This window comes from Neophocaena asiaeorientalis, unplaced genomic scaffold, assembly GCF_003031525.2.
Source record: "Neophocaena asiaeorientalis asiaeorientalis breed wild unplaced genomic scaffold, Neophocaena_asiaeorientalis_V1.1 scaffold217, whole genome shotgun sequence".
NCBI classification, from domain to species: Eukaryota; Metazoa; Chordata; class Mammalia; order Artiodactyla; family Phocoenidae; genus Neophocaena; species Neophocaena asiaeorientalis.
This window is the reverse complement of record NW_020172293.1, coordinates 3,708,997-3,733,122: the sequence shown is the minus strand read 5'-3', so window position 1 is coordinate 3,733,122 and position 24,126 is coordinate 3,708,997. Positions and strand designations below refer to the sequence as shown.

The 24,126-nt window shown below is 43.1% G+C and overlaps 1 protein-coding gene across 2 annotated transcripts in view; it reads left to right on the top strand.

Annotated features, from left to right (window-relative positions):
• The window catches only part of MSRB2 (methionine sulfoxide reductase B2), a 22,410-nt gene extending 884 nt beyond the window's left edge, over positions 1–21,526 (top strand). The window contains exons 2-5 of one of the 2 annotated variants that reach the window (XM_024766123.1): positions 8,588–8,688; positions 13,996–14,072; positions 19,749–19,896; positions 20,780–21,526. In XM_024766123.1, the coding sequence (XP_024621891.1) occupies positions 8,588–8,688; positions 13,996–14,072; positions 19,749–19,896; positions 20,780–20,884 (431 nt within the window). In that variant the 3' untranslated portion in view covers positions 20,885–21,526. The other variant, XM_024766114.1, reaches the window with a different exon arrangement.
• Positions 21,527–24,126: the final 2,600 nt, after the last annotated feature.

Here is a 24,126-nt window from a genome sequence, read left to right as displayed (position 1 = left end):
GTGTAAAGGTACAGATCCTCTCTCCAAACGTGCACACACTTCTTTTTTTTTTGCATAAAATGTTACGCTCTAGAGCCGGGCCTCAAGGTGTTGGGTCAGCAGCCCACCCCGCGCGCTCTCTGCTGCAGTGGCCCCTGCTCTGTTACACTGTCCACCTTCTCCAGTTATGTATGCTGCTTTTCGCGTCTGAGAAGCAGGCGGTTCAGACTTTTCATGCCTGTGGATCTGCTCCCTGACCTGCTCTATTTCTGTGTTTCCAGGACCCAGGGAAACGTGTGGACTAATACCATACCTCCTTTAACCTGATAACCATCGTTAGTCAATGGCTGTGATACAGACTAGGGAAAAGTGTGTCTATTTTCTACAAAATGCCTTTGGCTGCTCTGTGGGACTGGGGCACGTTTACATTTCATCCTTTAGTACGGAATCACTTGTGGAGACATGCGTTAGCCGGCACTGTATTTCAGGCTTATTTCAGGGAAATCTAGTGCCTCGTGTACATTGGTTTTATGGGCAGATGCCTAGCCATCCAGTCTCTGAATCCATTTGTTGTGTGTCCACTGAAGACTTTTAAAGCTACCTATCTGTGCTGAAAATGTACCCAGTCACTTGGAATTCTTTTTATCCCTTGAAGTTTTCAAAATGATGTGTTAAATAAAAGCCCTGGCAGTGTGCAGTGGGAGCTGATCCAACATGACTTGGGGCCATGGCCTTCAGAACCTCTTGGTGTCTCTAGTCAGCCAATCTGATTTATTTGTTCTGTGCCTACTGTGTGCCAAGCATTGGTTTCCTGAGAACCACAGGTCATGGAAACATCACAGCTGTGGGCTGGAGCTCTTCTCATTCCCGTTTATAGGGTGGTGGTTTCAGCAGAAATTTGTCCCATGTTTGTACTTGGTGCTGTCAAAAACAGCCTAATGAATTGCCCTGGAATCTGAGGTTCTTCAGCAACGTTAAAATTTGGCCAGGGCTTCCCTGGTGGCACAGTGGTTGAGAGTCCGCCTGCTGATGCAGGGGACATGGGTTCGTGCCCTGGTCTGGGAAGATCCCACATGCCGCGGAGCAGCTGGGCCCGTGAGCCATGGCCGCTGAGCCTGCGCGTCCGGAGCCTGTGCTCCACAACAGGAGAGGCCACAACAGTGAGAGGCCCGCGTACCGCAAAAAAAAAAATTTGGCCAGACACCAATACAGGAACTGCTAACTTATCAGACACCCCCTCCTGGGAATTCCTTCTAAGGAAATAATTCTAAAGAAGAACAAAGTTATATGTGCACAGATGTCTTTAACAGAACTACTCTTAAGAACTAGAAACTGGCTCTAACCCAAACATCCATCAGTTAAGGAATGCTTAAGTAAACCATGAAAGTTCAATTCAACAACTAGTAGGCAACCACTGAGAATGATGGGCAGGTAATAGTTCTGTGGTTAAGGGGGTTTCAGAGTCGACAGTGTCAATCACTGACCCTGTGTCTTTGGGCACGTCTTGAACTTGGTATGCTGAAGCCTGGTTTTTTCTTCTGTAAGGATAGTGATAATGGTAGGGTTTTTTACAGAATAAATGAAAAACAAACCTAAAAATGTTTTATCACAATATTGGTGCTTAGTAGGCATACAGTAAGCATTAGTTATAATTACATAAAAAATGGAAAGGTTAAAAGTGCAGCTGCATTCAACTCTGTGTTGTGGACTTGGGGCCTTGTTTATATATTGGCCTAGTTATCCACGTTGTGGGGAGGACTAGTGAGACATAAACAAGTACAGAGGTTTGCTGACGGGGAAACATTTTATAGGCTATACATTTTATCACTTATAGCCAATTATCACACAAGCATTGTATGTGTGCTTTTAGCAGTAAACTTAAAGCCAGCAGTGACACACCTCATAAGTCATTATACTCTGTGATAACTAGGCAATTTTTTCCATCCCAAGCACTGGGGTCAAAAACGTGGTTGAAAGCAAAACTTTCCACTAGAATTCTTCAAATTTCTTACCCAGTTCAGCAGTATGATCTAAAAGTTATCGTATGTTTCCCATATAATTTAACATACTAAATAATCCTAGTTACTTTAATATTTCTTCTGAGATGTCTAGGGGCCCTTTGGAATACTCGAAGTTAGCTTGAGAAAGAAACTTACTGTTATCAAAAGCACCTCAATATTCCTGAAAAATTTTGTTCTCTTAACAGGGAGAAAGAAAACCTAATTCCAGTTTTGTACCAGCTTACTATTAATAACAAAGTTCATTTACCTAATTAAATCCAATCTAATCTTTTTTTTTTTTTTGGCTGCATTGGGTCTTTGTTGCTGTGCGTGGGCTTTCTCTAGTTTCAGCGAGCGGGGGCTACTCTTTGCTGCAATGCGCGACCTTCTCATTGCAGTGGCTTCTTTTGTTGCAGAGCAGGGGCTCTAGGCGTGCAGGCTTCAGTAGTTGTGGCACACAGGCTCCAGAGCTCACGCTCAGTAGTTGTGGTGCACAGGCTTAGTTGCTCCGCAGCATGTGGGATCTTCCCAGACCGGGGCATGAACCCGTGTCCCCTGCATCGGCAGGCGGACTCTCAACCACTGCGCCACCAGGGAAGCCCCCACAATCTAATCTTAATCACTCCTTCAATGTACAAAATTCTTTTCTCAAAATTCCCTTTTTTCGCAAACCTTTTATCACTTTTTGTATCCATATGATTTGTCCCTTTTCTTTGCCCATCCAAAAACAACCAACTGTAGGACAAATTATTATCCTCATTTTTCCTCAACAAATATATCTCCATTCTTTATACTTTCTCTCGCCGACAACACATATCCTACTTGCTTTCCACACTGAAATGCTTCCCTTATCATTTTTAGTAGCTTTAATTACATATTACAATTTTTAACCCTTAAAAGCCTTAACAAAACCAAGAAACAAGTAATTGAACTGTTATACCAGCATTTACTGATTGGCAAACTTAAGAACATATTCCATAACCTCTAAAAACTTACATTTTTCTCATAGCTTAATTTCTCTTTAATGTGGTACAAGATGTGTGTTTAATAAACCCAAACATCTTTTGAAGTTTTACTATTTAACCCAAGGCTGAAGTCTCAGGCAAAGTGGGCTGTGTTTGTATTTCAAGGACATGATAAGAGTTAACATCAAGCTTTCTCCTATGCATATTTTGGTTCTCTCAGGGTCAGAATTCTGAAAACAGTATTTTATCAAGCCAGCTTTCTCTAACTGCATATGCAAAAAGAATCGGTTTTGGAATTTCAAAAGAGTTTCATCTTATCCATTCTTTTCCAAAGTATAAAGAATACTGTTGTCATATATTGTTTAAAAAATTATCTTCCTTTTTCTTTAGTCGTAATCTCATAGCTAAAATTTTTCTAATGAATTGAACCTGACCTTACCATTTTACAAAAGACAGCAAAGATACCAATCACACAAATGAAATACACACTCACATACCAGAAGACACAACTGTCACAATCCTCCAAGACAGTGACCCATGTGGAGTCCCAAACACTTCCCCAACACAAAGGGTCCTCGACAGTAGACACACGTCAGAACCAACTGGCAAAATGCCCAAATGACACACTCAGTGCTCACAAACAGCCCTCAATGTCAGACACGTCAGAACCAATTGGCAAAATACGCAGATAGCACTTCGTGCTCAAAAGAGAAGTTTGGCCGGCTGCACACCCGTGGACTTACTCGGTCATGGAGCGCGTCAGTTTGTCCAGCATGTTTCCGTTCCACCAAGGAAAATCGTGCGCTGACAGCCAGTGCCGAGCAGGGGAGAAACAGGGAGGATCCCCCAAACACATGGTTTCGGCAGCTGCTAGGAGCGTCCCCCCAAAGCCCCTTCCCGGGGCCAGCGAGCCTCGAGCAGCGGCTCCTCACAGCCATCCCGGGGCGTCATCACGGCGGCTCAGCTCAGGAAAACCGCGGGAGCAGATATCGCGAGAGTGCAGCAGCCCCAGGTTGGCAGCCAGAAACTGTAACCGAAAATGGGGTCGGGCTCGCCAATAAAGAGACCAGGTTGGTGGGAAGGAAAGTTTGCTTTATTTCAGAGGCCGACAGCCTGGCGGGGGAGGGGGCAGAGGTCTGTCCAAAGGCCGACTCCCCCCACTGACAATCAGTGGGCGAGAGCTTTTATAGATGCTGGGAGCGGGCTACACGCAGAAACAGCGCAGTCAGCTCTGACAGTCATCTTGACGTTGGTCATCGGTGGTCTGATCAGCGTCATCTTGATTGTTTTAAGTGCAGTTAATCTTCAGTTCCAGGGTCAATTTGTTCCATTTCTTTAAGGCCAGCTCTCAGAATTGTGACTGCTTATGTCGTGGCTATAGCCTGGTCATCATGTAACTTCTTCCACCTTGCGGGGTTTCAGTATCTGTAAGACAACTCACAGGGTATGGCTCAGAATATTACCTATAGCCCTTGAGGAGGAACTAAAAGTCCTTGACTTTGCTTAATGACCAACCTATTATTATTTGGTCTTGTTGGACTGTTTTCCTTTGTTTCTGCATTTTCTCACTTCTCTGATTAAACTTATTCTTTGGCTAAAGTTTTTCCACAGACAAAAGGCAGCCTGAGGACATGGGGGGCAAGCACCATAGGGTCCTGCTCCATTTCACTAGGACACTGCATTCTTGTGGTTTCCTTCCCACCTCTCTGCTTGTCCCCATTTCTTCAATGTGTATATTGCGGAGAGCCTCAGAGTCCAGCCCTCAGGCCTCTCTCTCTGTTCTGTCTACACTCACTGACTTGGGGATCTTCCAGTCCAAGATAAATAACATCTAAAGGCTGAGGAGTCAAAAAGTTATATTTTCATCCTAGACCTCTCTTGGAACTCTAAATCCATATATCCAACTGCCTAGTTGACATCTCCACTTGAATATCTGATTGGCATTTTTAAAGTTAACAAATTCAAAACCAAGTTCCCAAACCTACTCCTCCTGTAGTCTTCCCCCATCTTTCAGAGCCCAGAAGCTGTGGAGTATGGCCCTTGGCCCTTTGCTTTCTCTTACCTCCACATCTGACCCATCAGCAGATCCCCCGGCTCTACCATCAGACTGTGTCCAGCGTCTCGCTACTTAGCCACTCCCCTGCTGCCACCCTGATCCAGGTTTCCACCTCTCAGCCAGATTAAAGTAGCCTCTGTAATGGTTCCCCTGCCTGCAGTGCGCTTCTTCTAGGTATTCATGTTGTGTGTTTGTTCATTTCCTTCAACTCTTTGCTGAAATGTCGCCTTCTTAATAAGGCCTTCCCTCATTATTTTAAATTGTGTGTGTGCATATACGCACACATAAATACATACACAAACATCCTCACACTCTCTAATATCCTTTGTGATTTTTGAAAAAATCATCTAAAGTTTTACATTCTTAGTTACTTTACCTCAACTCCATAAGGGCGGTGACTCTTGTCTGTTTTCTTTATGTCTGTAGCCCCAGCATCTAGAATAGTGTCTGGCATATAGTAGGTGCTCTATAAATATGACCAAATGAATGAAGAAATGAATATGGGTACACTGAACAAAGACACAGTTTTTTCAGACTTTCAGCTTCTAGTTGAATGAGACATCCAGACAAATTAACCTGCGATTGTCATGTCTATCGTGGAAGCACTGAGGGCCGTGAGAACCCAGAGGAGGAGCTTGCAACCCAGACTTAGGGGGTCAGGGAATATTTCTTGGAGAAGATAACATGTAAACTGAGACCAGAGATTGGAGACTTCGGTTTCTGTCCTGGCACGTAAGGATCTTAGAAGTCTTCACTCCATCTTAACAACAAGTAAAAAGCTAAACAAACTATGATGTCTTCTGGGGGAACTCAGAGGACCACAGTTGAGAGGGCCTGGAGCATAGTAGAAGGGAGAAGTTGGAAGTGGTAAGCAGGGCCAACCATGAAGAGCCTTGGAAGTCACATCAAGGAGTTTGGAATTTATCTTGAGGGTATTATGTCACATTTAACAGTTTTGGGCAGTGAGGAAAAAGAAGTGGTTGGAATAGGGGAGGGCATACAAATTAGAAAAAAATCTGTAATATTCTGTGCTGGAGGTAATGGTGGCCTGATCCAAGGTAGTTGCAGAGGGGTGGGAATGAGCAGATCCTAGAGTTATTTAGGAAGCAGAACCAACGGGCTTGGCGCAAGGGCAAGGGAAGAGTCATGGATGGTGGCCTGGCTTTCTGGTTTGAAACATGGAGTTAATGAGCTGGAGCACATGAGAGGAGGACCAGATTTGGGTTGGGGTGGAGGAGATACATGAAATTCTTTTGTTTGGGACGGGCTTAGTGGAGATATCCAGATTGTGTATGGATCCAGTACTCAGCAGAGAGATCTAGGATGGAGGGAAAAAACAGGTTGGGAGTCTCATCATGTAGATGGTACTTTAAGGATAAAATCTCCCAGGGTGGGGGAGGGGGTGTGGAGGAATGATAGAAGAAAGCCTAAGACAGACTCCTCTAAAGAACACCAGTATTCAAGGATGGCTAGAGGAAGGGGAGCTGAGAAAGGTTGCTGAGAGGGAGGAACTGGAGAGACGGGAGGATTTGGTGTCATGCAAGCTGAGGGAGTAGACTATACCAGGAAGAGAGAATGTCTAGTGTCACTTCTATGGAGAAGTAGATGGGATGAGGATGAAGTGTTCCTGGGTGTCCCTAAGAAGTCCTGGTGAGCTCTCTGAGAGCAGACTCAGTGCAGCGCGTCCCACCCAGGGGCACATGATGTCACCTGGCCCCACTGTCAGTGATGCTAACCTTGCTTACTTGGTTGAGGTGGTGATTTCTAGACTTTTCCATTGTAAAGGTACATTTTCTTACTTTTAAAATTGATAATTTGAGGGATCATATTTTGAAAATGTGTAACTATTCCATTCTTCAACAGTCCTTTCACCCAAGGGTTTTAGAATTCCCTGATGATTCTTGCTTGAATCCGTCTATTATTTTAGTGATTGCAAAAATGGTGATTTTAAAAATTTCATCATTCCTTCTCCCTTTATTACTTGGCATTCTGCATAATAACTCTGAAAGTCACTAAGCAGTAATAATGATCACATGAATACATTTTGCTTTGCTCCCCAGGAGCTGAGTTCCTGAAAAATTTGTGTGTAACTGAGCAATATTTCCATAGGAGTATTTCAGAGGTATATTTCCACTGGAAAAAAGAAATCCCCGTGGCCTTATAAAAAGAATTTAAGAAAGGACACCTTCTAATATATTTAACAGATAAAAACCCTTAAATAAAATGTAGACAACCATAGCGGTCAATAATATATACTACTGAAAATACCATGTTGTGCAGTGTTATGAACTCGTGATGAAGATACAAGTCTTCTCTTGCTGAAAGATTATTTACGACTTTCTTTTTTGTAACCAAAAATGAAATTCAGCTACGATTTTCTGACATGTTTGTTATGTGGGTGGTGACATCACAGGTAGTTAACATTTCATCTTCAGTGCTGTGGTCAAGTTACTAACCCTTTGGGCCTTATTTTCTCCTTTGTAAGTTGAGGTGTAAGCAGATGATAAGGTCCTCTCATATTCTTAACGTTGGATGATTAAAACGTTTGGATGATTAAAACGTTTATTTATTATAATATACATTAGGCTTCCTACTTCTCTTTGGCTAAAGTTATTATGTTTACACTCACTGGAAAAAAAAGTTGTAAAAAAGAAGCTGAAGGGAGCAGAAGAAAGGAAGACAAAAGTGGAAAAAAAACGTGAAGCATGATAATAGATTATGGTAGGTCTCAGTTTCCCGTTCAGGAGTATGTGCTATAGGAGTCTCTTATTTTTTCCACACAAAAGAATTTTTAATGAGACCTCCCTTGACAAACAAAATCAGAGATATCTTTATAAACCAGCAAGGAGGAGGGGTTTAATAACCCACTGGCTCCAGGATCTTTTCTCTCCAATCACTCAGCTACTCCCAGCTGTATCCTGACAGGAAACACTCCTTTGAACGTAGTAATAGAAGAAAGATGAATTTCTACCCTTAGTAACCCAAGGAGAATTTATTCTACCTTATTTCGTATTTCAGCTACCTCTTATCTTCTGTGCCCCAGCAGGACTGGAAAACTGACTCTCTACTTATTACTCATTTCTTATTAAACTAATGAGTCAGTTACAGTATTTTGTACCTGAGCTTTCTGGTCTCTGTGAAGAAGGAAGGGGTGGAAGGGGGAGGGGAAGGGATGGCGTGTTTTGCTGGGAGATGGTGCACTTTAGGAGAGAGGCTAGGGAAGAAAAGGTCATTGTGCCTTACTGGTTTTTTTCCAAGCAAAATATATTTTAATAATATAGAAAATATAAAAGTCCTTAACTTGATCACAGACATCATTTGAAAGTCAGTAGCACCCATCTTATAATTTGCAATTTGTCAACCATTGCTATTAAAGTAAATAAATTCTTATACAGTAGTTATTTTGAGATCCCGAACAATGCAATGAAATACGGAAAACAATTAAAAATATAAATATTTGTAGTAAAGGCATGACTCTAATTCTTTGGGTAGATAACTAAATTTTCTTAGACAAATCCAAGGAAGTCAACCTCAGCATTCTGGGCCTTGCTGTTTTAATTTTTTTTAATCCCTATTTAACGACACAGGGTCCCTTACAAAGCGGAAGCCAGTTCTCTCCAAGAGTGAGTGGCAGAAGAAGCTGACTCCAGAGCAGTTCCATGTCACGAGAGAAAAAGGGACGGAACCGGTAAGCTACACCGACTGACAGTTTCTGAGTAGATGTGTTGGGAGCAGGGCAGGACGGGTTGGAATCTATCTCGCTACGAAACCTAACTCATCATCTGCTCCGCGAATCTGGTGCCTTTCATTGCTCTCCTTCATCGGCCATGAATATCTATCCAGTTGTGCAAACCAGAATCCTTCCTCTGGACACACTGCCCTCCGTCGCCTCGCCCACCCATTCTGCCTCCTAAAGAACCTTCCCATACTCGGCTTCCCTCCGCTGCTCTCACCTGCAGGCTGGTCCAGGCTCCCCCCAGCCCTGGCTTGCGTGCATTTGCCTCCAGCTGCTCTCCTCACAGCTGCCCTCCTCACAGCTGCCATTCTCTTTTGGAAACAGATCTGACCACATCACCCCCTGCTTGAAATTCTTCAGTGGCTTCCCACTGCTTTCAAAGTAAAGAGAAAAGTTGAAAAGTGGCTAATGAGGCCCTAAAGGCTCTGGCCCCTACCTCCACCCCCTGTCCTCAGATCTGGCCACATTTCCCCCTGGTCGCTGCACTCCGGCCACACTATCCTCTTTCAGCTCTCAGACCCTGGGCTTCCCCTCCATTCGGGCCTTTACACCCTGTGTCCTCCCCCACCACCAACAACCCGACCCATTCAAACCTACCTTTCAGCTCTCAGCCGTACTCTCACTCCCACAGGGAAGCCTTTCCTCAGCCCCGATGGGTTTGCTTTTACCAGTACTTTCTCTTCTTAGCACTTGCCATCCTTGGTATATACCCCAGCACATAGCATGGTGCCTGCAGATAACAGGCGCTCAAAAACTAAACCGTGGTGACTGTCACATGACTGCAGGCCATGAGAAGGACACATTATTGAAGCTGTCTTCAGTAATCTCAGCTTTCTTTCATTTCCTGAGAGAACAGCCCTCAGTGGTTCCTCATTATAGTATGTACCATGTTTACTGGGCTGCGTTTCCCAACAAGTAGTCTGTCTTAGTCCCAAATATGACCACTGGAATATAGTTATTGAACCAGGTTATTAGATATTTTCATTGGTGAAGCAGACCCCACGGAGTGGACCACACTGCAGCGGTTTCAAAAGCTGTATAATATTTATATCTTTGAATTTAGCAGTCCCTGCAAAATTCAGGTAAGCTGTCCATGTGCTATGACCGTGTAACCGTGGTCTCACCCTCAACTTCGCCACCGATGCTAAAGCCGTTAGACAGGCCAGCAGATCCCAGTAGATTCTGGTGAAATACTGGTATTTTTGAAAACTTCCTGTGGGTGGGATTTTAATAAAGGCTTCACTGGGAAAGAGACTACATTAGCCATAGTGCAGATAGCACAGGGGAGCCACACGTGATTCCCTGTGCAGTTGTGTGCATTCCCATAGCATTGTAAGCCGGCCCTATTCTGAGGGACAGAGCCACGCAGGGTGTGGAGCTGGAGACGGCAGCCTGGAGATGAGCTGCCAGATGTTTAGGAGAATAAATATGTGGGATTTTCAAACAAATGGTATAATATACTCTGTGCATTTGGCCGTTTGACAAAATGAGCATCATCTATTATTTTAAGTAATACTATAGATCCCTTTCAGTTGATCCATTTCCACAGTTAACTTTTTAGAACGTTGCAGAACTATAAGCCTTAGTTAGCTCCATGAGGGTCAGGAAAGAGAAGTAAAACACCTCAGCTTTCTATTTGGTGACTCAAAATTAAAATTCAGTTGCGCATGCTTTTTATTGGACAGCAGTAATTTGCTAGCACTCTGCTAGGTACGACGAAGGGGTTTACAGCCTGGTCAAGCAATAACTAAAAGTCAAATATCAATAGAAGGTAGGTTTTATGCAGGTCATTCTTTGCCTTCCAGATCCGCTATCCACATGCCTCACTCTGCTCTGAGTTCTGGGAAGACTAACCAGCTCCCTTGCCCTCTGACTCCTGATTGGGTTGGCCCCTGGGAGATGCCAGCAAGATCAGAGGGCACGGTGGAGAAACAGGCATCCAGGGTCCCCCTAGGACTGTGTTCCTCCCACGCAGGTTGCAGCTTCTGCAGGCAGCCCTCCCCTCCAGCTGCAGCCTCACGGGTCCTGCCCGTTCTGTGTCCCACAGGCCAGTAGCGTGTTCTCAGTCACTGGCCCGGGGGTGCTTCACCTTCCCTGTTGGTCTCCATCGGCCCTGTCCCCACCTTTGTAAACAGTGCTGTGTGAAATTATCTGCAAATCATTCCTTTTGAGTGCGTCATCTGTTTCCAACAGGTATGTATTCATAGTATGGAAAAGATAAAAGAAGAGAGAACTCGCATTGGTGCAGACAGACTGTGTTAGCACGGGCTGCTGTAGCAGGATGCCACAGACTGGGCTGCTTAAACAACAAACATTCATTTCTCAGGGTTCTGGAGGCTGAGAAATCCCAGATCAAGGTGCCAGCCAATTCAGTTCCTGATAAGGACTCTCGTCCTGGTTTGCAGATGGCCACCTTCTTGCCATGTCCTCACGTGGTAGAGAAAGAGGTCAACTCTCTCGTGTCTCTTCTTATAAGGGCACTAATCCCATTCTTGAGGGCTCCACCCTCATGTCCTCATCACCTCCCAAAGTCCCCAACCCCTAACACCATCACATTGCGGGTCGGGGCTTAAACTTGAATTTGGTGGGGGCAGTACACAAATACTCAGTCCTTAGGACAGACTTTGAAAACCCAGGGGAAGGCATATCTTGAAAGTCATTACGTCTCTGACTCTGATAGTCACGCATTTCAGTTCTCTCTTCTAAATAATTCTTGAATCTATTCTAGTCTTTTTATTCCCACTGCTCCTGCCACAGTTAAATCTAGGCTTGAACTGGTGGCCGTTTGACTGTCCTTTACCTCCAGTGTCTTCCTGCCCCGACTCCAATCCATTCTTCATGTGCATGTCAAGTACTCCTTCTGTTGATAAAAATCAGTTCTGATCGTGTGCCCACCCACTTTAAAAGTTTCCAACGGCTTTCCATTTTCAGTGGGATGGCACAAAAACTCTTTAGCGTGGTCTGACAAAGCCACTATGATCTGGCCCTCCCCACCTTTGCAGCAACCTCTTCTCCCTTCTCCACCTTGCCCTGTTCTGTCACGTGGGCCCAGCCCAGGCTGCTTGTCTGTCTGAAATACTCTTCCATTTCTTCATCTGATTAACTTTTACTCATCCTTCAGAACTCAGTTTAGTGTCTTGGCATTTCCTGTAGTAAACACCGATCAGCCATGCAATGAAAAATAATGGTGATAATGATGAAAAAAATAATAATAATTTTTTTTCTAAAACTAAAGATTAAAGAAAAAGAAAACCCTGATCTCAGACGTCTCAGACGTTACCTGGTCCAGAAAGCCTTGGTGAAAACTCCCCTAGTAGTAAAGGGCCTAGTGCTATCCTCACTCCCTACTAACCTCTCCCTCAGCGCTCCTGTCATATGGTGTGACAGCTGCCAGCTCACGTGTCTCTTCCCAACTTGGTAGCAGATTCCAAGTGCAGGAACTGTGGGTTGGTTTGGTTTCATTTTGGTTTTCCATCTCTGCAGCCTTAGTACCCAGTCCAGCATTGGATACACACTAGGTTTTCAAGTAAATACTGGAATGAACAAGCGAGAAGCCCTAAATAAGTGATAGGACTTGTATAAAACTGGGGAGGAAGGGTGAGAGGGCAGACAGAGGAAATCAGGTGAGGAGGCGGAGGAGAGATGTCATTTCATAAAATACGTCGGCTAAGGATTCTTTTATGTTTGATTTTTTTTTTTTAACTTACTGTGCTACCAGTTCCCTGTCACTTCCTCTGCCCAACTGTCCCTGCAATGACAGAATTATATTTTGAATATTATCAGGCTGTCCAGATCGCATGAGTAGGCTTCTCTAGATCACCTTCAGGTCTGGGTAGCCCTATGGCATGTGTGTCTCATCAGCCCAGGTGGGGGGGGATGCGAAACTTCCTTTTCATTCCAGATGCCCATTCGTGCCAGCGTTGGGTACAGGCCTTCGAGGGGACGGGCCAGAAAAAGACCAGCTCACCACTGTTTGGATGTCTGCAGCCAAGTTCAGGGTTTTTAAAGAGGGAAAACATCGAAGTGTGCTGAGATGGTGGGCTCAGTAGGTTAATTTGAAATTGTCCATTATGCAGCTCCCTGAAAATGTGCTGTTAATCCTACCACGAGGAATGTGAATGTTTGACCTGTGGACTTGTCGAGGTGGGACATCTCGAGAGGACCAAGGGGGCTGCTTGTTTCCTGAGTCAGCTCTGGGACTCAGTGACCCACCCTGTGCCTCAGCTTCTCTCCACAAAATGGGACGGCGCCTGCCACTAGCCACTGCTTGTAGATTTTCACACTAGGCTCATTCAAGAGTTTCTTTCTTTTTTTTTTGCAGTACGCGGGCCTCTCACTGTTGTGGCCTCTCCCGTTGCGGAGCACAGGCTCCGGACGCGCGGGCTCAGCAGCCATGGCTCACGGGCCCGGCCGCTCCGCGGCATGTGGGATCCTCCTGGACCGGGGCACGAACCTGTGTCCCCTGCATCGGCAGGCGAACTCTCAACCACTACGCCACCAGGGAAGCCCAAGAGTTTCTTTTTTTTAACATTCCTTTGACAGGAGATGACAAAAGGAACTGGGCAAAAATAGTCTTTTTTTTTTTTTTTTCAAACAATGAGATCAGTTTACAAAATAACATTAAAAAAAATTAGTCTTGGCTCATTCATTGCCTCAAGTCTCCTTGTGTTCCTCTCGGAACCTGCAAACTCCTTAAGCCACAATTAACGTGGTAATTTCATCTAAGTAGTAACTTAGGCCCTGCGAGTATCTAGCTCATTATTTAGCATTTATTAAGTATGCAGTGTCCTAAACACCACGTGAAGCATATTAAAGGCACAAGCTAATCTCACTGAGCTTTGCTTTTTATGATCTATATCCTGTCTGTAATTGGAGATTTCAAAGTGTTTTAGACAGTGGACTAGATTCCTGTTGTATTAACTCTTTTGAAATGGTGACCGAGATCTTACACAATCCAGAGGTGCGGTTCTCTTGCTTTTTCACAGGCTTTGATGTTCTTGGGTGAAACGTGCTATATAAATACAAAGCATTATTAATGTCATAATTTGAATATTTGGCACAATAAAGGCCGGTCGTAAACAAGCCTGTAGGCTTCTTCACTGGGCACACTGTAATTTTCTCTCCAGTGATATTTGCACTTTGTCAAATTAGTACAAAAATTCCTTTATTGGGAGACTTAATCTTGGATCTGGATCTGCTGTATTGTGTCCTGCTGGCGTTATGAGAAACCTGAAGGTGATGTAACTCATTTACTTTCAGCCTTTCAGTGGGATCTACCTGAATAACAAGGAATCAGGAATGTATCACTGTGTGTGCTGTGACAGCCCGCTTTTCAGGTGAGATAAAGATCAAAAGGTACCGAAGGAGAGTAAGCCTCTAAATTCATCCAGCTCTGTCTTCTGGGGCCTTGGATAAATACCCATGATGTTTTTAATTGCCCGTCTCATTTGGCCTGGTTGCTATAAGGAGGGCTGTTCATTTAAGATTCTTGCCTATCTTGATTATTTCTAGTGTTTAGAGCATTAACTTCTTAGCCTATATTCTTTCTTTCTGTATCCCCAAGAAACAGCTAAAAACAAAACAAACTTGGTGGGCACCTTAAGATAAAGCTATTAGAGTTTTTTTCCTGGGAAAGTATTTAAATAAATCTAAACCATAATGGTATTTGCTTGGCCATGTGATTAAAACTGTATCTCTCCCAGGGAGAAATGGGTTTATAATTTAATTTAGGAAATGTAGAATTTTATGAGGATAGATTCCCCACAGTGCTTGACGGTAGTGAATACCATGCTCTCTTCTATGTAGCTAAAAGTAAATTTAATTGTCCCTTGATTTCAAAGCCTCTTTTAAGTCAATCAGGATCTGAAATCTCTCAACAAAGCCTTTTTTGTTTAGACATGCAGGAAACAGTCTAAAAAAAGTAGATTCGATGAAGAAGAAAGGAAAACATCTTTGAAGTCCTGTTTTTCAGAACTTCAAAGATGTTTTCCTTTCTTTTGCATCAACCCTAAATTGGTTTAGAATAAAATATAAATCAAGCCAGCTCTGTGAATCTTCCATTAGGCAGTGCTTCATTATGTGCTTTGGGCTTTGAGCAGTCCTGGGCTTTCCTAGGCTGCTAATGTGGGCTGAATTTGGAAAGCCAGACCCCGCCTGCAAGGATGAGGAACAATTAGGATTGATTTTCCTTCACGCTCACGGAAGGGCAGACCTTTGTCCGGTTTCATTCACTCTGTCGGTGGCTGGTGAGGAGATAGCAAAGATGGCAGTCAGGGGAATTCCCTGGCAGTCCGGTGGTTAGGACTCCTTGCTCTCACTGCCAAGGGCCCGGGTTCAATCCCTGGTCGGGGAGCTAAGATCCCACAAGCCTTGCGGCACGGCAAAAAAAAAAATAATAATAAATAATAAAATAAATCTTTAGAAAAAAAGAAAGGTGGCAGTCAGGCTGAGATGGCCTGGGGGAAGCTAGGAACAGTAAAATGGATGCATATTTCTGAACCATTAGTTATTCTTTGACCTTTGGTTCTATTAAAAGGGAGAAGTGGGACCTTGAGATGGCCACTCTGCTTTTAGCCAAAGAACCGTGTTGTAAAAGTATAAAGCACAGCCTGTGACTATGTAGTAAACAGCCAGATGTTCTGTTTCCATCTTTTGACTGTGAAGGCAAAAGATGTGAGGTCATCTTTCAAGAGCATGTTCCTTCCTACATCTGAGTCTTTGTTTTTAACTTCATTGGCGTTCCAGTTTCTGTACCTGTAAAGATGACACTCTCTTCCTACCCAATGCCCAGCCAGGTTCTGTCAGTATATCACAGAATGTTGGGGGCAGGTAGGGACCGGAGAGACCAGAGCAAAAAACTCTGTCTAGTAGAACTTTCTGTGATGATGGAAATGTTCTGTATCTGTTCCATCCACTTCAGTGGCCACCATTCACACATGGCTGTTGAGCACTTGAAATGTGGCTGATGCGGCTGAAAAACTGAATTTTAAATTTTATTTCATTTTGAATAATTTTAAATAATTTAAACTTGAAAGGCCACATATGACCAGTAGCCACTGTATTAGCACAGTGCTCGTCCAAATTAAGGAAGCTGAGGACCATCCCCAAAGCAGCCAAGACTCGTGAGAATACCAGCCAGTTCCCCAAAAGCCCTTTCATCAAGTGGCCAGTTTAAGGACCTACCAACCTGTTTGTTTCTTTTCAATCATTTAGTTTTAGTTGCAGTTTCCATTTTCATTTCTTAAGGACTTTTTAGTTTGTTCCATTTTTTTTCCTCCTACTGCTGCTGCTGCTGAAGCTGAGACTTGAGAAAAATAAGAATACATTCATAAGAATCTTTTATGTTCTAGAACGTACTCTTCTTTTTTTTTTTTTTTTTTTTTTCTGTGGTACGCGGGCCTCTCACTGTTGTGGCCTCTCCCGTTGCAGAGCACAGGCTCCGGACGCACAGGCTCAGCGGCCATGGCTCACGGGCCCAGCCGCTCCGTGGCATGTGGGATCCTCCCGGACCGGGGCACGAACCCGCGTCCCCTGCATCGGCAGGCAGACTCTCAACCACTGCGCCACCAGGGAAGCCCCAGAACATACTCTTCTTAAAGATGATGCATTTATTTATAGGAGAGACAGTGTAGTACAGTGGTTAAGTCTGTAGACGTACATCCTGGCTTCACTGTTGTGTGACCTCAGGCAAGTTTCTTAACCTCTCTGTGCCTCAGTTTCCCCACCTGTAACATGAGCATGCTTGTAGTACTGAATTCATAAAGTTGTTGGGAGGATTAACTGAGTTATGAGTTAATACATATGAAAGCACTAGAGCAATGCCTCACACATGCCAAGCACTGGATACATGTTAGCAATGAGACATTCTTAGAGACAGATCCTTCTTAGGGCCATATACATGAATGTGTCTTTGATAATGAGGAACTCTTGAGAATTTTTTCTAATTAATGAGAATCTATAAATGAAGACTATATTCCTGACAGTGCTTCCCATTCAGGAGGGTGGATAGCTGTAGGGATTCTTGTTTGACCTCTCATTTTCCCTCTCTCTCTGTCCCCAGTCTCCAGCCTCAGTAATAGACAGCAGGAGTAGAAAAGAAATAAACATTCCTTCAAATGCTTGTACAGAGTCAAAACCAGGTGAAAAGTCAACCAAAACTAAACAGTTAAGGAATCAAGTGGATGAGGGATCACTGTCTCTTGGCTGCTGGGCCCCTTGCTGCCTGCACACTTCCTTTCAGGCCAAACCAGTAAGGTGCACATTCTGGGGGAGACAACTCAGAGACATTTAGTCCAGGGTGTCCAAGTCAAGAGCGCTCTAGGGATTTTATCACTCCCCTGGGGACTCCAGGCTGTTGCTTCCTTAACCTTGGAATTTTGTGACTTTGCCCCTCCCCTGCTTCCTCTATTCCCCTCCCTTCTCCTCCCCCTGCCCCCCCAACACTGATTCTGAAAGTGTTTATTAAAATCTACTGTGAGATCACATGTTTCACGGTCATAAATCTTAGAATAGAAGGAAACTGAGAGCCTGATGTTAGTTCCCTTTTTACAGAATATCCTGACATCCTAGGTGTTAATAGGAGCTTAGTAACCTTGTTAAGCTTTTGTGAGCTCCCATTCCTTCAGAGGAATGGAAATTCTCCTACCATGAGGGTTGTCAGTTATCACCAAGTGCCTCTGCTGCTGTTTGGGGGGCTGTGGAATTTCCAGAAACTAAGATAAAAACAAAGCAAATAAACATATAACAAAACTAAACAAAAGAAGCACCTCTAAGAGTACATGACTAAAGATGGTCCAGAATGGTTTTAGCTTCTCAAGGGAGGGCCTTACAATCTGCTAATCATTTAAATATGTATGTTGGAATTTCTAATTCACCTTAATATTTAAGTTTTCACTCTTAAATGATACATGATGGGCCTCTCATATTACCTGGTAAAATCTCCCGATTCTGTTAATTGCATCAATAAAACTTTTATTGTTTCCCATCAAATGTTTTAAATGACTTTTTATTAGTCTTAGATTCATTCATTAAAAAAATTATTATATTCATAATTCTCTATCAAAATTCCTTTAATGATCACTAGTTTATATATAATGTTCAGTGTGGAAACGCTATGATTAAAAGATACTTAAAGTGTTTTTCCCTGGACCAAAGTAGCTCGGATGAATATTTTTGAACCCTTGGAAAACAAAAAGGGCTGCAGAGAACCCAATCTGAATGTGCGGACACTTCTGATTGGACCCACAGCTGCTCAAATTTCATGGATACCTGTTACTACTAATAATAATGATATTTAAAAAACAATAGCTACCGACTTAAGTACCACGTGTCTGACACTACGCTAAAAACAGTAAAGTAGAAAGCATCTCAGTTAATCCTCTCAGTTACCCCATGAAATAACAATGCCACTACGATTCCGAAGATCAGGACACAGAGGCTTTACAAGATTAAATAACTTGCCAAGGTTGCATAGACATAACAGACAGAGCATGGCTTCACACCCGAGTCTCTCGGAAGTCAACCTCAGAGCTATACCTGAGTTCCTGGGATCTTTTCAGGGCTCTTCGAGGTGCTCCCTTTTGCAACTGCGTATCCACGAGACCACATCCTCTTCCTACACTTCAGTCGAAACAGCACTGCAGCAGACTGAATGCACGAGCACATATAGTCAATTGTCATTTTTTTTAAGCTACACATTAAAGAGATTTACAAAGTTATAAAACAGTGCAACTCTTCCCACTAAATGTTTGTTTCAGTTTCGAAAATAGAATTATTGTTGTAAAAATAGGTTATGCTAGCATGTAATGAATTTATTATTTTTAAAAATAATTTAATGCATATATTTTTAAATTCTCACTTATAATTTCTAATTTGTTAAGTATCGATAGACAAAACTCATGTAAACAAAAGTTCTCAGAGATCCTCAGTAATTTTGTAGTACAGAGGGGTCCCAAGACCAGAACGTTTGAGTCTCTGTCTTGCACTAGACTCTTTCTGCTGGGGTTCGTGCTCTAAACTGAGCTTCCTTCTGTGCTCCTAGTCTAGGGATTTGATTATTTGCCACTTTTCCCCCCTCTTTACTCAGTTTTTGGTGTTTGGGGGGTTTTTTTGAAGAATTTACAATTCATTTCTTGTCTCTCCTCCTCAGATAGAGAGAGCCATTTCCCTGCCATTTAAAATGTTTTCCTAGTGTGATTTAAGGGAGTCGTCTTTCAAAGCACTTAGAGTGAGTCTCTGATGAGTAGATTTGCCTGTTGCCCTCCTCCTCTTGCCGGCTCCTCTGCCACCACCATCACCCGCCCCCAGCATCATTCGTCCCTGTGGCGCTTCGCCGGGAAGGTCACTGCACTGCGGTGATGACTCTGGGTGCCCAGGCTTACCTATCACCACTTGCCCCACAGCACAGCTCCTTAAACCCTCAGAGCATCTCTGTAACGTAGATATGATTATCCGCATGTTACAGATGAGAAAACTGAGGCTTGGAGAGAATAAGCAGCCTGTCCAATTTCACACAGCTAAGAAGTGACAGAGGCAGCTCTTGAACCCCTGAAGGCAGTCAGGCTTTGAATTTCGATAACCCGAAGTTCCGGTGGCTGAAGACGGCTGTTTCATCAGTTCTCACGCTTCTCTGATACGCTAAACTCACAATGCCCTCCTTCGACCACTATTATTTCATTTCGATTTCCCCCTTTCCTACGTCTAGAACACAGGGATTTGATCTGTTTCCTAACGTGCAGCAGTTCACAAAGCTCCTCATGTTTTTAGTCCTTGAGAGGGATGCCTTCGACATTAAAGGAACAAGAAATCTTTGACCTGATGAGACGGCGTCTTTAATAGTGGAGATGCAGTGGGCAGATTCCTGTGGAACCAGTGGTTCACGGCACTGGCCTTGGGATCTGGCAGAGGAGAAGGGAATCGAATCGTGCTTGGTAGAAAAATGATTCGGGGCATAAAATGCTCTTTGTATGGTAATAGCAGCCTGCACAGCTGTCGTGTCATGATGTCTAACACAGCTCTGAGAAAAAGTACTGCTCAGGCACTGGATGGCCTTCGTTTTCTGAGGCTCACGGGACGTCTGGCTCTGATGAGAGTAACACAGGGATCCTGCGACGTGTGGACACCTCGTTGGGACCAGCTCGCACAGAGGTCATCTGCAAGCAGGTGGGTGTCTTTGTCTTCTCTGATTTGCTTTCCCCAGTGCCGCCCCAAATGCCACAGAGAGTTCGCTTGTCCTTGCATATCTGGTGTCATGGCCGGGAGCACTTTTGTCACGGAAGCACCTTGGGTTTCTCCTGTGCTGCTGGTCCCTATCTCCCATCACTCCGGGCACTGCAGACCCGAGAAGGAGCCTTTCCTGGTTCAAGCCTTGCAGAGATGGGAGCAGAGCAAGGGTCTGAAAGAGAGAGCTGGCCCTTTACATTCTGTCGCACAGAGACAATCAGCAGGAAGGCCAAGCATAGCTGGCGTCCCTACGCCCCCTTCTCACTCTGCAGCGTGTCAGCAACCGGCGGAGCAGCGCTGCAGGTGACATTAGCGCGTTATTCCTCCTGTGAGCTTGGTAGAAGAGTGGCTTAAATCCAGACAGCATATTCGCTTTGATATCCTTGGGTGCTCAAATGTTCTGGTTTTGTAAGCAGATAAATGTAGCTTAGTCTTGTCTTCAATAAAAAACAATAATAATACACTGGCTACAAGAGTACCGAGTACTCACCCAGGAACTGTTAGTGCTTTAAATGTTTCGTATCAATGAATCATCACAACATCTCTATTACGTAGGTATAATTATCATCCCCATTTTATAGATGAGTAAATCAAGGCCGAAGTTAAATCACTTGCTCACATTCTCACTGATAAAGGAGAGAGATATTCACCACTACTGTGCTCTGCATCCTTTCATTTCTTAATCAAATTCTGGTATAATAGACTTTTTCCCCACACCAGTGTCAAAAACTCGAATGGGGCGGCCATGTGGGATTCATGTGTCTGGTTTTACATAAAGAGCCTTGTCCCAGTTGAGGAATGACAGAGGCTTCTCTCCTTGCAGTGCGAAGCTCACCTTGGCCACGTGTTTCCTGATGGACCTGGGCCTACTGGTCAGAGGTTTTGCATCAACAGTGTGGCCCTCAAGTTCAAACCAAGCAAACACTGACTACCTCCAAGAGTCCCCTTCCCTCGTCACTCCCTCACTGCCAAACTCAATTTTCATAATTTATGTGAATAGCTAGTTTTATTACCTACTAAACCAGGCTAAGTTTGCTGCTATCACCAAGCAGGTCACACCTTCTCTAACTTACTACCTGGAGTCAGCCAACCCTGGATCTGGCTTTGATTGGAATTTCACAAAATGACAGAGGGGCAACCATTGCCATTAAATCGACTTCGGTGGGCTTTGCTTGGACCAGAGGGCATGACTCTTTGGGGACATTTGGAGGCTGATGGACAAACCAAAGAATTTACAAAACCACCCTGAACGTTCCATTGCAGTTAAGTTCTTCATGGACATATACAGGTGAGAGATCAAGTGAAAAGAGGAAAGAAAATATGGGGTTAGACTAATTCACAGTCCCAGCATGGAAAGAAGCAACGAGGAGGAGGGTTGTGGATGAGCTGTGCTTTGGGGGATCCACGGGATGCATGATATTTTTTTCAAAACTTTAGACTGTCTTGAACTTTCCAGTTCCAGCTTCTCTACGGGCAACTTAAGTTTCGATGGGAGTTTGCTAGATTTCAGTGATGATGAATACAAGTGGCTACAAAGTTAAACTTTAATTTAGTTCAAATAAAATATTTACTAAAATCTGTTTGCTTTTTGTCTAAGTCTGTGAATTTGCTCTTTTATAAAAATGACTAAATCAAATGCCAAAAAATAATTAGGTCATGTGGTAGTAGGTGTTTGGTTACACCAATGCTGATAGCAACTCAAGAGTTTTTTTTACACATTGAGAGTCTTGAATAATTTGTTACTGAAAGTGTTTAAATCATTTTCTTTGAGACTTTATGGACAGACAGGAGACTGAAGTATTCTATTTTTATTACTGAGTTATGCATTATGAACTCTTCTTCTAGTGCTTACCCTGGAAATCACAACATCCATCCTTAACTTATTACAGTCATACTAAAATTATTAATTTTTTCTACTTTTCCAAGAATGTTAACCTTAGAACACTTTGACTTCATTAACATTCTCCCATATTTTGTGTTACTATTGTCATGTATTTAATTTAATTTTATACACATATAAACCCCACAAATCATTGTTAGTGTATATGTTGATATTCATTTATCTTTACCTACATATTTGCTGTTTCTTTTGCTCTTTATTTCTTCCTGAAATCCCATGTTTCCTCGTGGGATTTTTTTTTTTGCTGCTGCTTGAAGAACTCTTTTGCTTTTAGTGCATGATTTCTCATGGTGAATCTTCTCAGTTTCTATTGGTAAGAAAATGTATTTATTTGCCTTTCATTTTTTTTAAGCTTTATTGAGGTACAATTGATATATTTAAAAATTGCACATATTTAATGTATACCTTTGGGTCTCCTTTTATTTTTGAAGAATCCTTTTCCCTGGACGTAGAATTCTAATTTGGAGAAATTTTATTTGGACATTTTACAGTTTCATTCAATTGTCTTATGGCTTCTATAGTTTCTCCTGAGAAATCAGCTGTCAGTGCAATTGTTGCTCCTCTGAAGGTAATGTGTTCCCCTCCCCCACAACTGTTTTTATGATTTTCTCTTTTTATTTGATTTTCAGCAGTTTGTAATGTGCCCTGGTGTGGTTGTCTTTGTATTTTTTGTGCTTGGGGTTCACAGAGCTCTTTGAATCTTAGGTTGATACTTTCATCAGTTTTGTTATTATCTCTTTCTTTTTCTCCCTAGACTCTCTCCTTTTGAATTACACAAATTTTAGACCATTAATTGCATCCCACATATCTCTAAGGCTCTTTTCTGTATCTTCCCGTTCTTTTAAATATCTGTATTTCTATGTGGATATTTTCTGTCAACCTCTTCTCTAATTTACTAGCCTTATCCTTTTGCTTGTCTAGTCTGCTGTTAAACACATCTTATGCATTCTTAATTTTAAGTGTTGTGCTTTTGTAGTCCTAAAATAACCATTTGATTCTTTTTTATGGATTCCAGTTCTCTGTTAAAGTTCTCCGTCTTCAACAGGCAAAAAGAAAATTCTATGAGGCCTTTCCTCCTGAAACAGTTTGAACTTTTAATCTCTGCTCACAAAACTGATGAAAAGCAGTGCTCTGCGTTTCAGAGGCTTTCCACTTAGGGTTTTAGCACCCTGACCTACACAGATCCCATTTCATCTAATGTGCTAAGATGAAAACTAGCCATTTACTTAGGGTCCCCAAGTCTCTGTTATAAATGCTCTGCTCATTTCTGTGTCCCCTAGTAGATGCCCTTTGTGGGTACAAAGCCTAAATTCTCAGGCTCTTGGCAGAGTTTAGAACTGGCAAATGATCCCAGGATAAAAGGAGCTCTGTGGGGTTCTTCCCTCTCTGGAGTTGTGGCAGGCAGAATAACGGCTCCCCAGAGATGTCCATATCCTAATCCCCAGACCTGTAAATACATTACTTTCATGGTAAAAGGGTCTTTGCAGATGTGACTCAATTAAAGACCTTGATACAGGGAGATAGATTATCCTGGATTCTCTGGATGGGTCCATTCTAATCACATGAGTCTTTAGAAGTAAACCTTTCCTGGCTGGGGTCAGGGAGAGATGTGATGATGGAAGAAGGGTCGGAGAGATGCCACATTGCTGGCTTTGAAGATGGAAGTAGGTAGGACCATGAGCCCAAGAATGTGAATAGCTTCTAGGAGCTGGAAAAGACAAGAAAATGGATTCTCCCCTAGAGCCTCAGAAAGGAACACAGCCCTGCCGACATCTTCTTTATCCCAGTGAGACTCTTCAGACTCCCATGTAACCGCAAGGTACTAAATGTGTTGTCTTAAGCCACCCAGTTTGTGCTTGGTTGTTCACAGCAGCCATAGAAAACTAGTACCGGAATCTTAGCCCCTTTATTTCTTGTTACCTCAGAACCTTTCTGGTGTCTACAGAGATAATAATTTGTAATTACTTAATAATTTATAAATTAATAAATGTAACACATATTTATAAATTAACAAATAATTTCTGTATTTTGCCTAGCTCTCGTTGTCCCGGATGGGAGTGCTGGTATGCTGCTAGCTATCCATTGCTCCTGGATAATAGCTCACAGTTTTAGTGTCCGAAGGCTTTTAACTTTGCCCTCACAAATGTCCCTGTGAGGAAGACAAAGACAGTGTGTTTTTTTGCTATTTTGTATTTGGAGTGGAAGCTCAGGAAGGTTGAGTGAATTATTCCAAATCAGATAATGCTTAAGAAGCCAAGTCAAGCCTACAA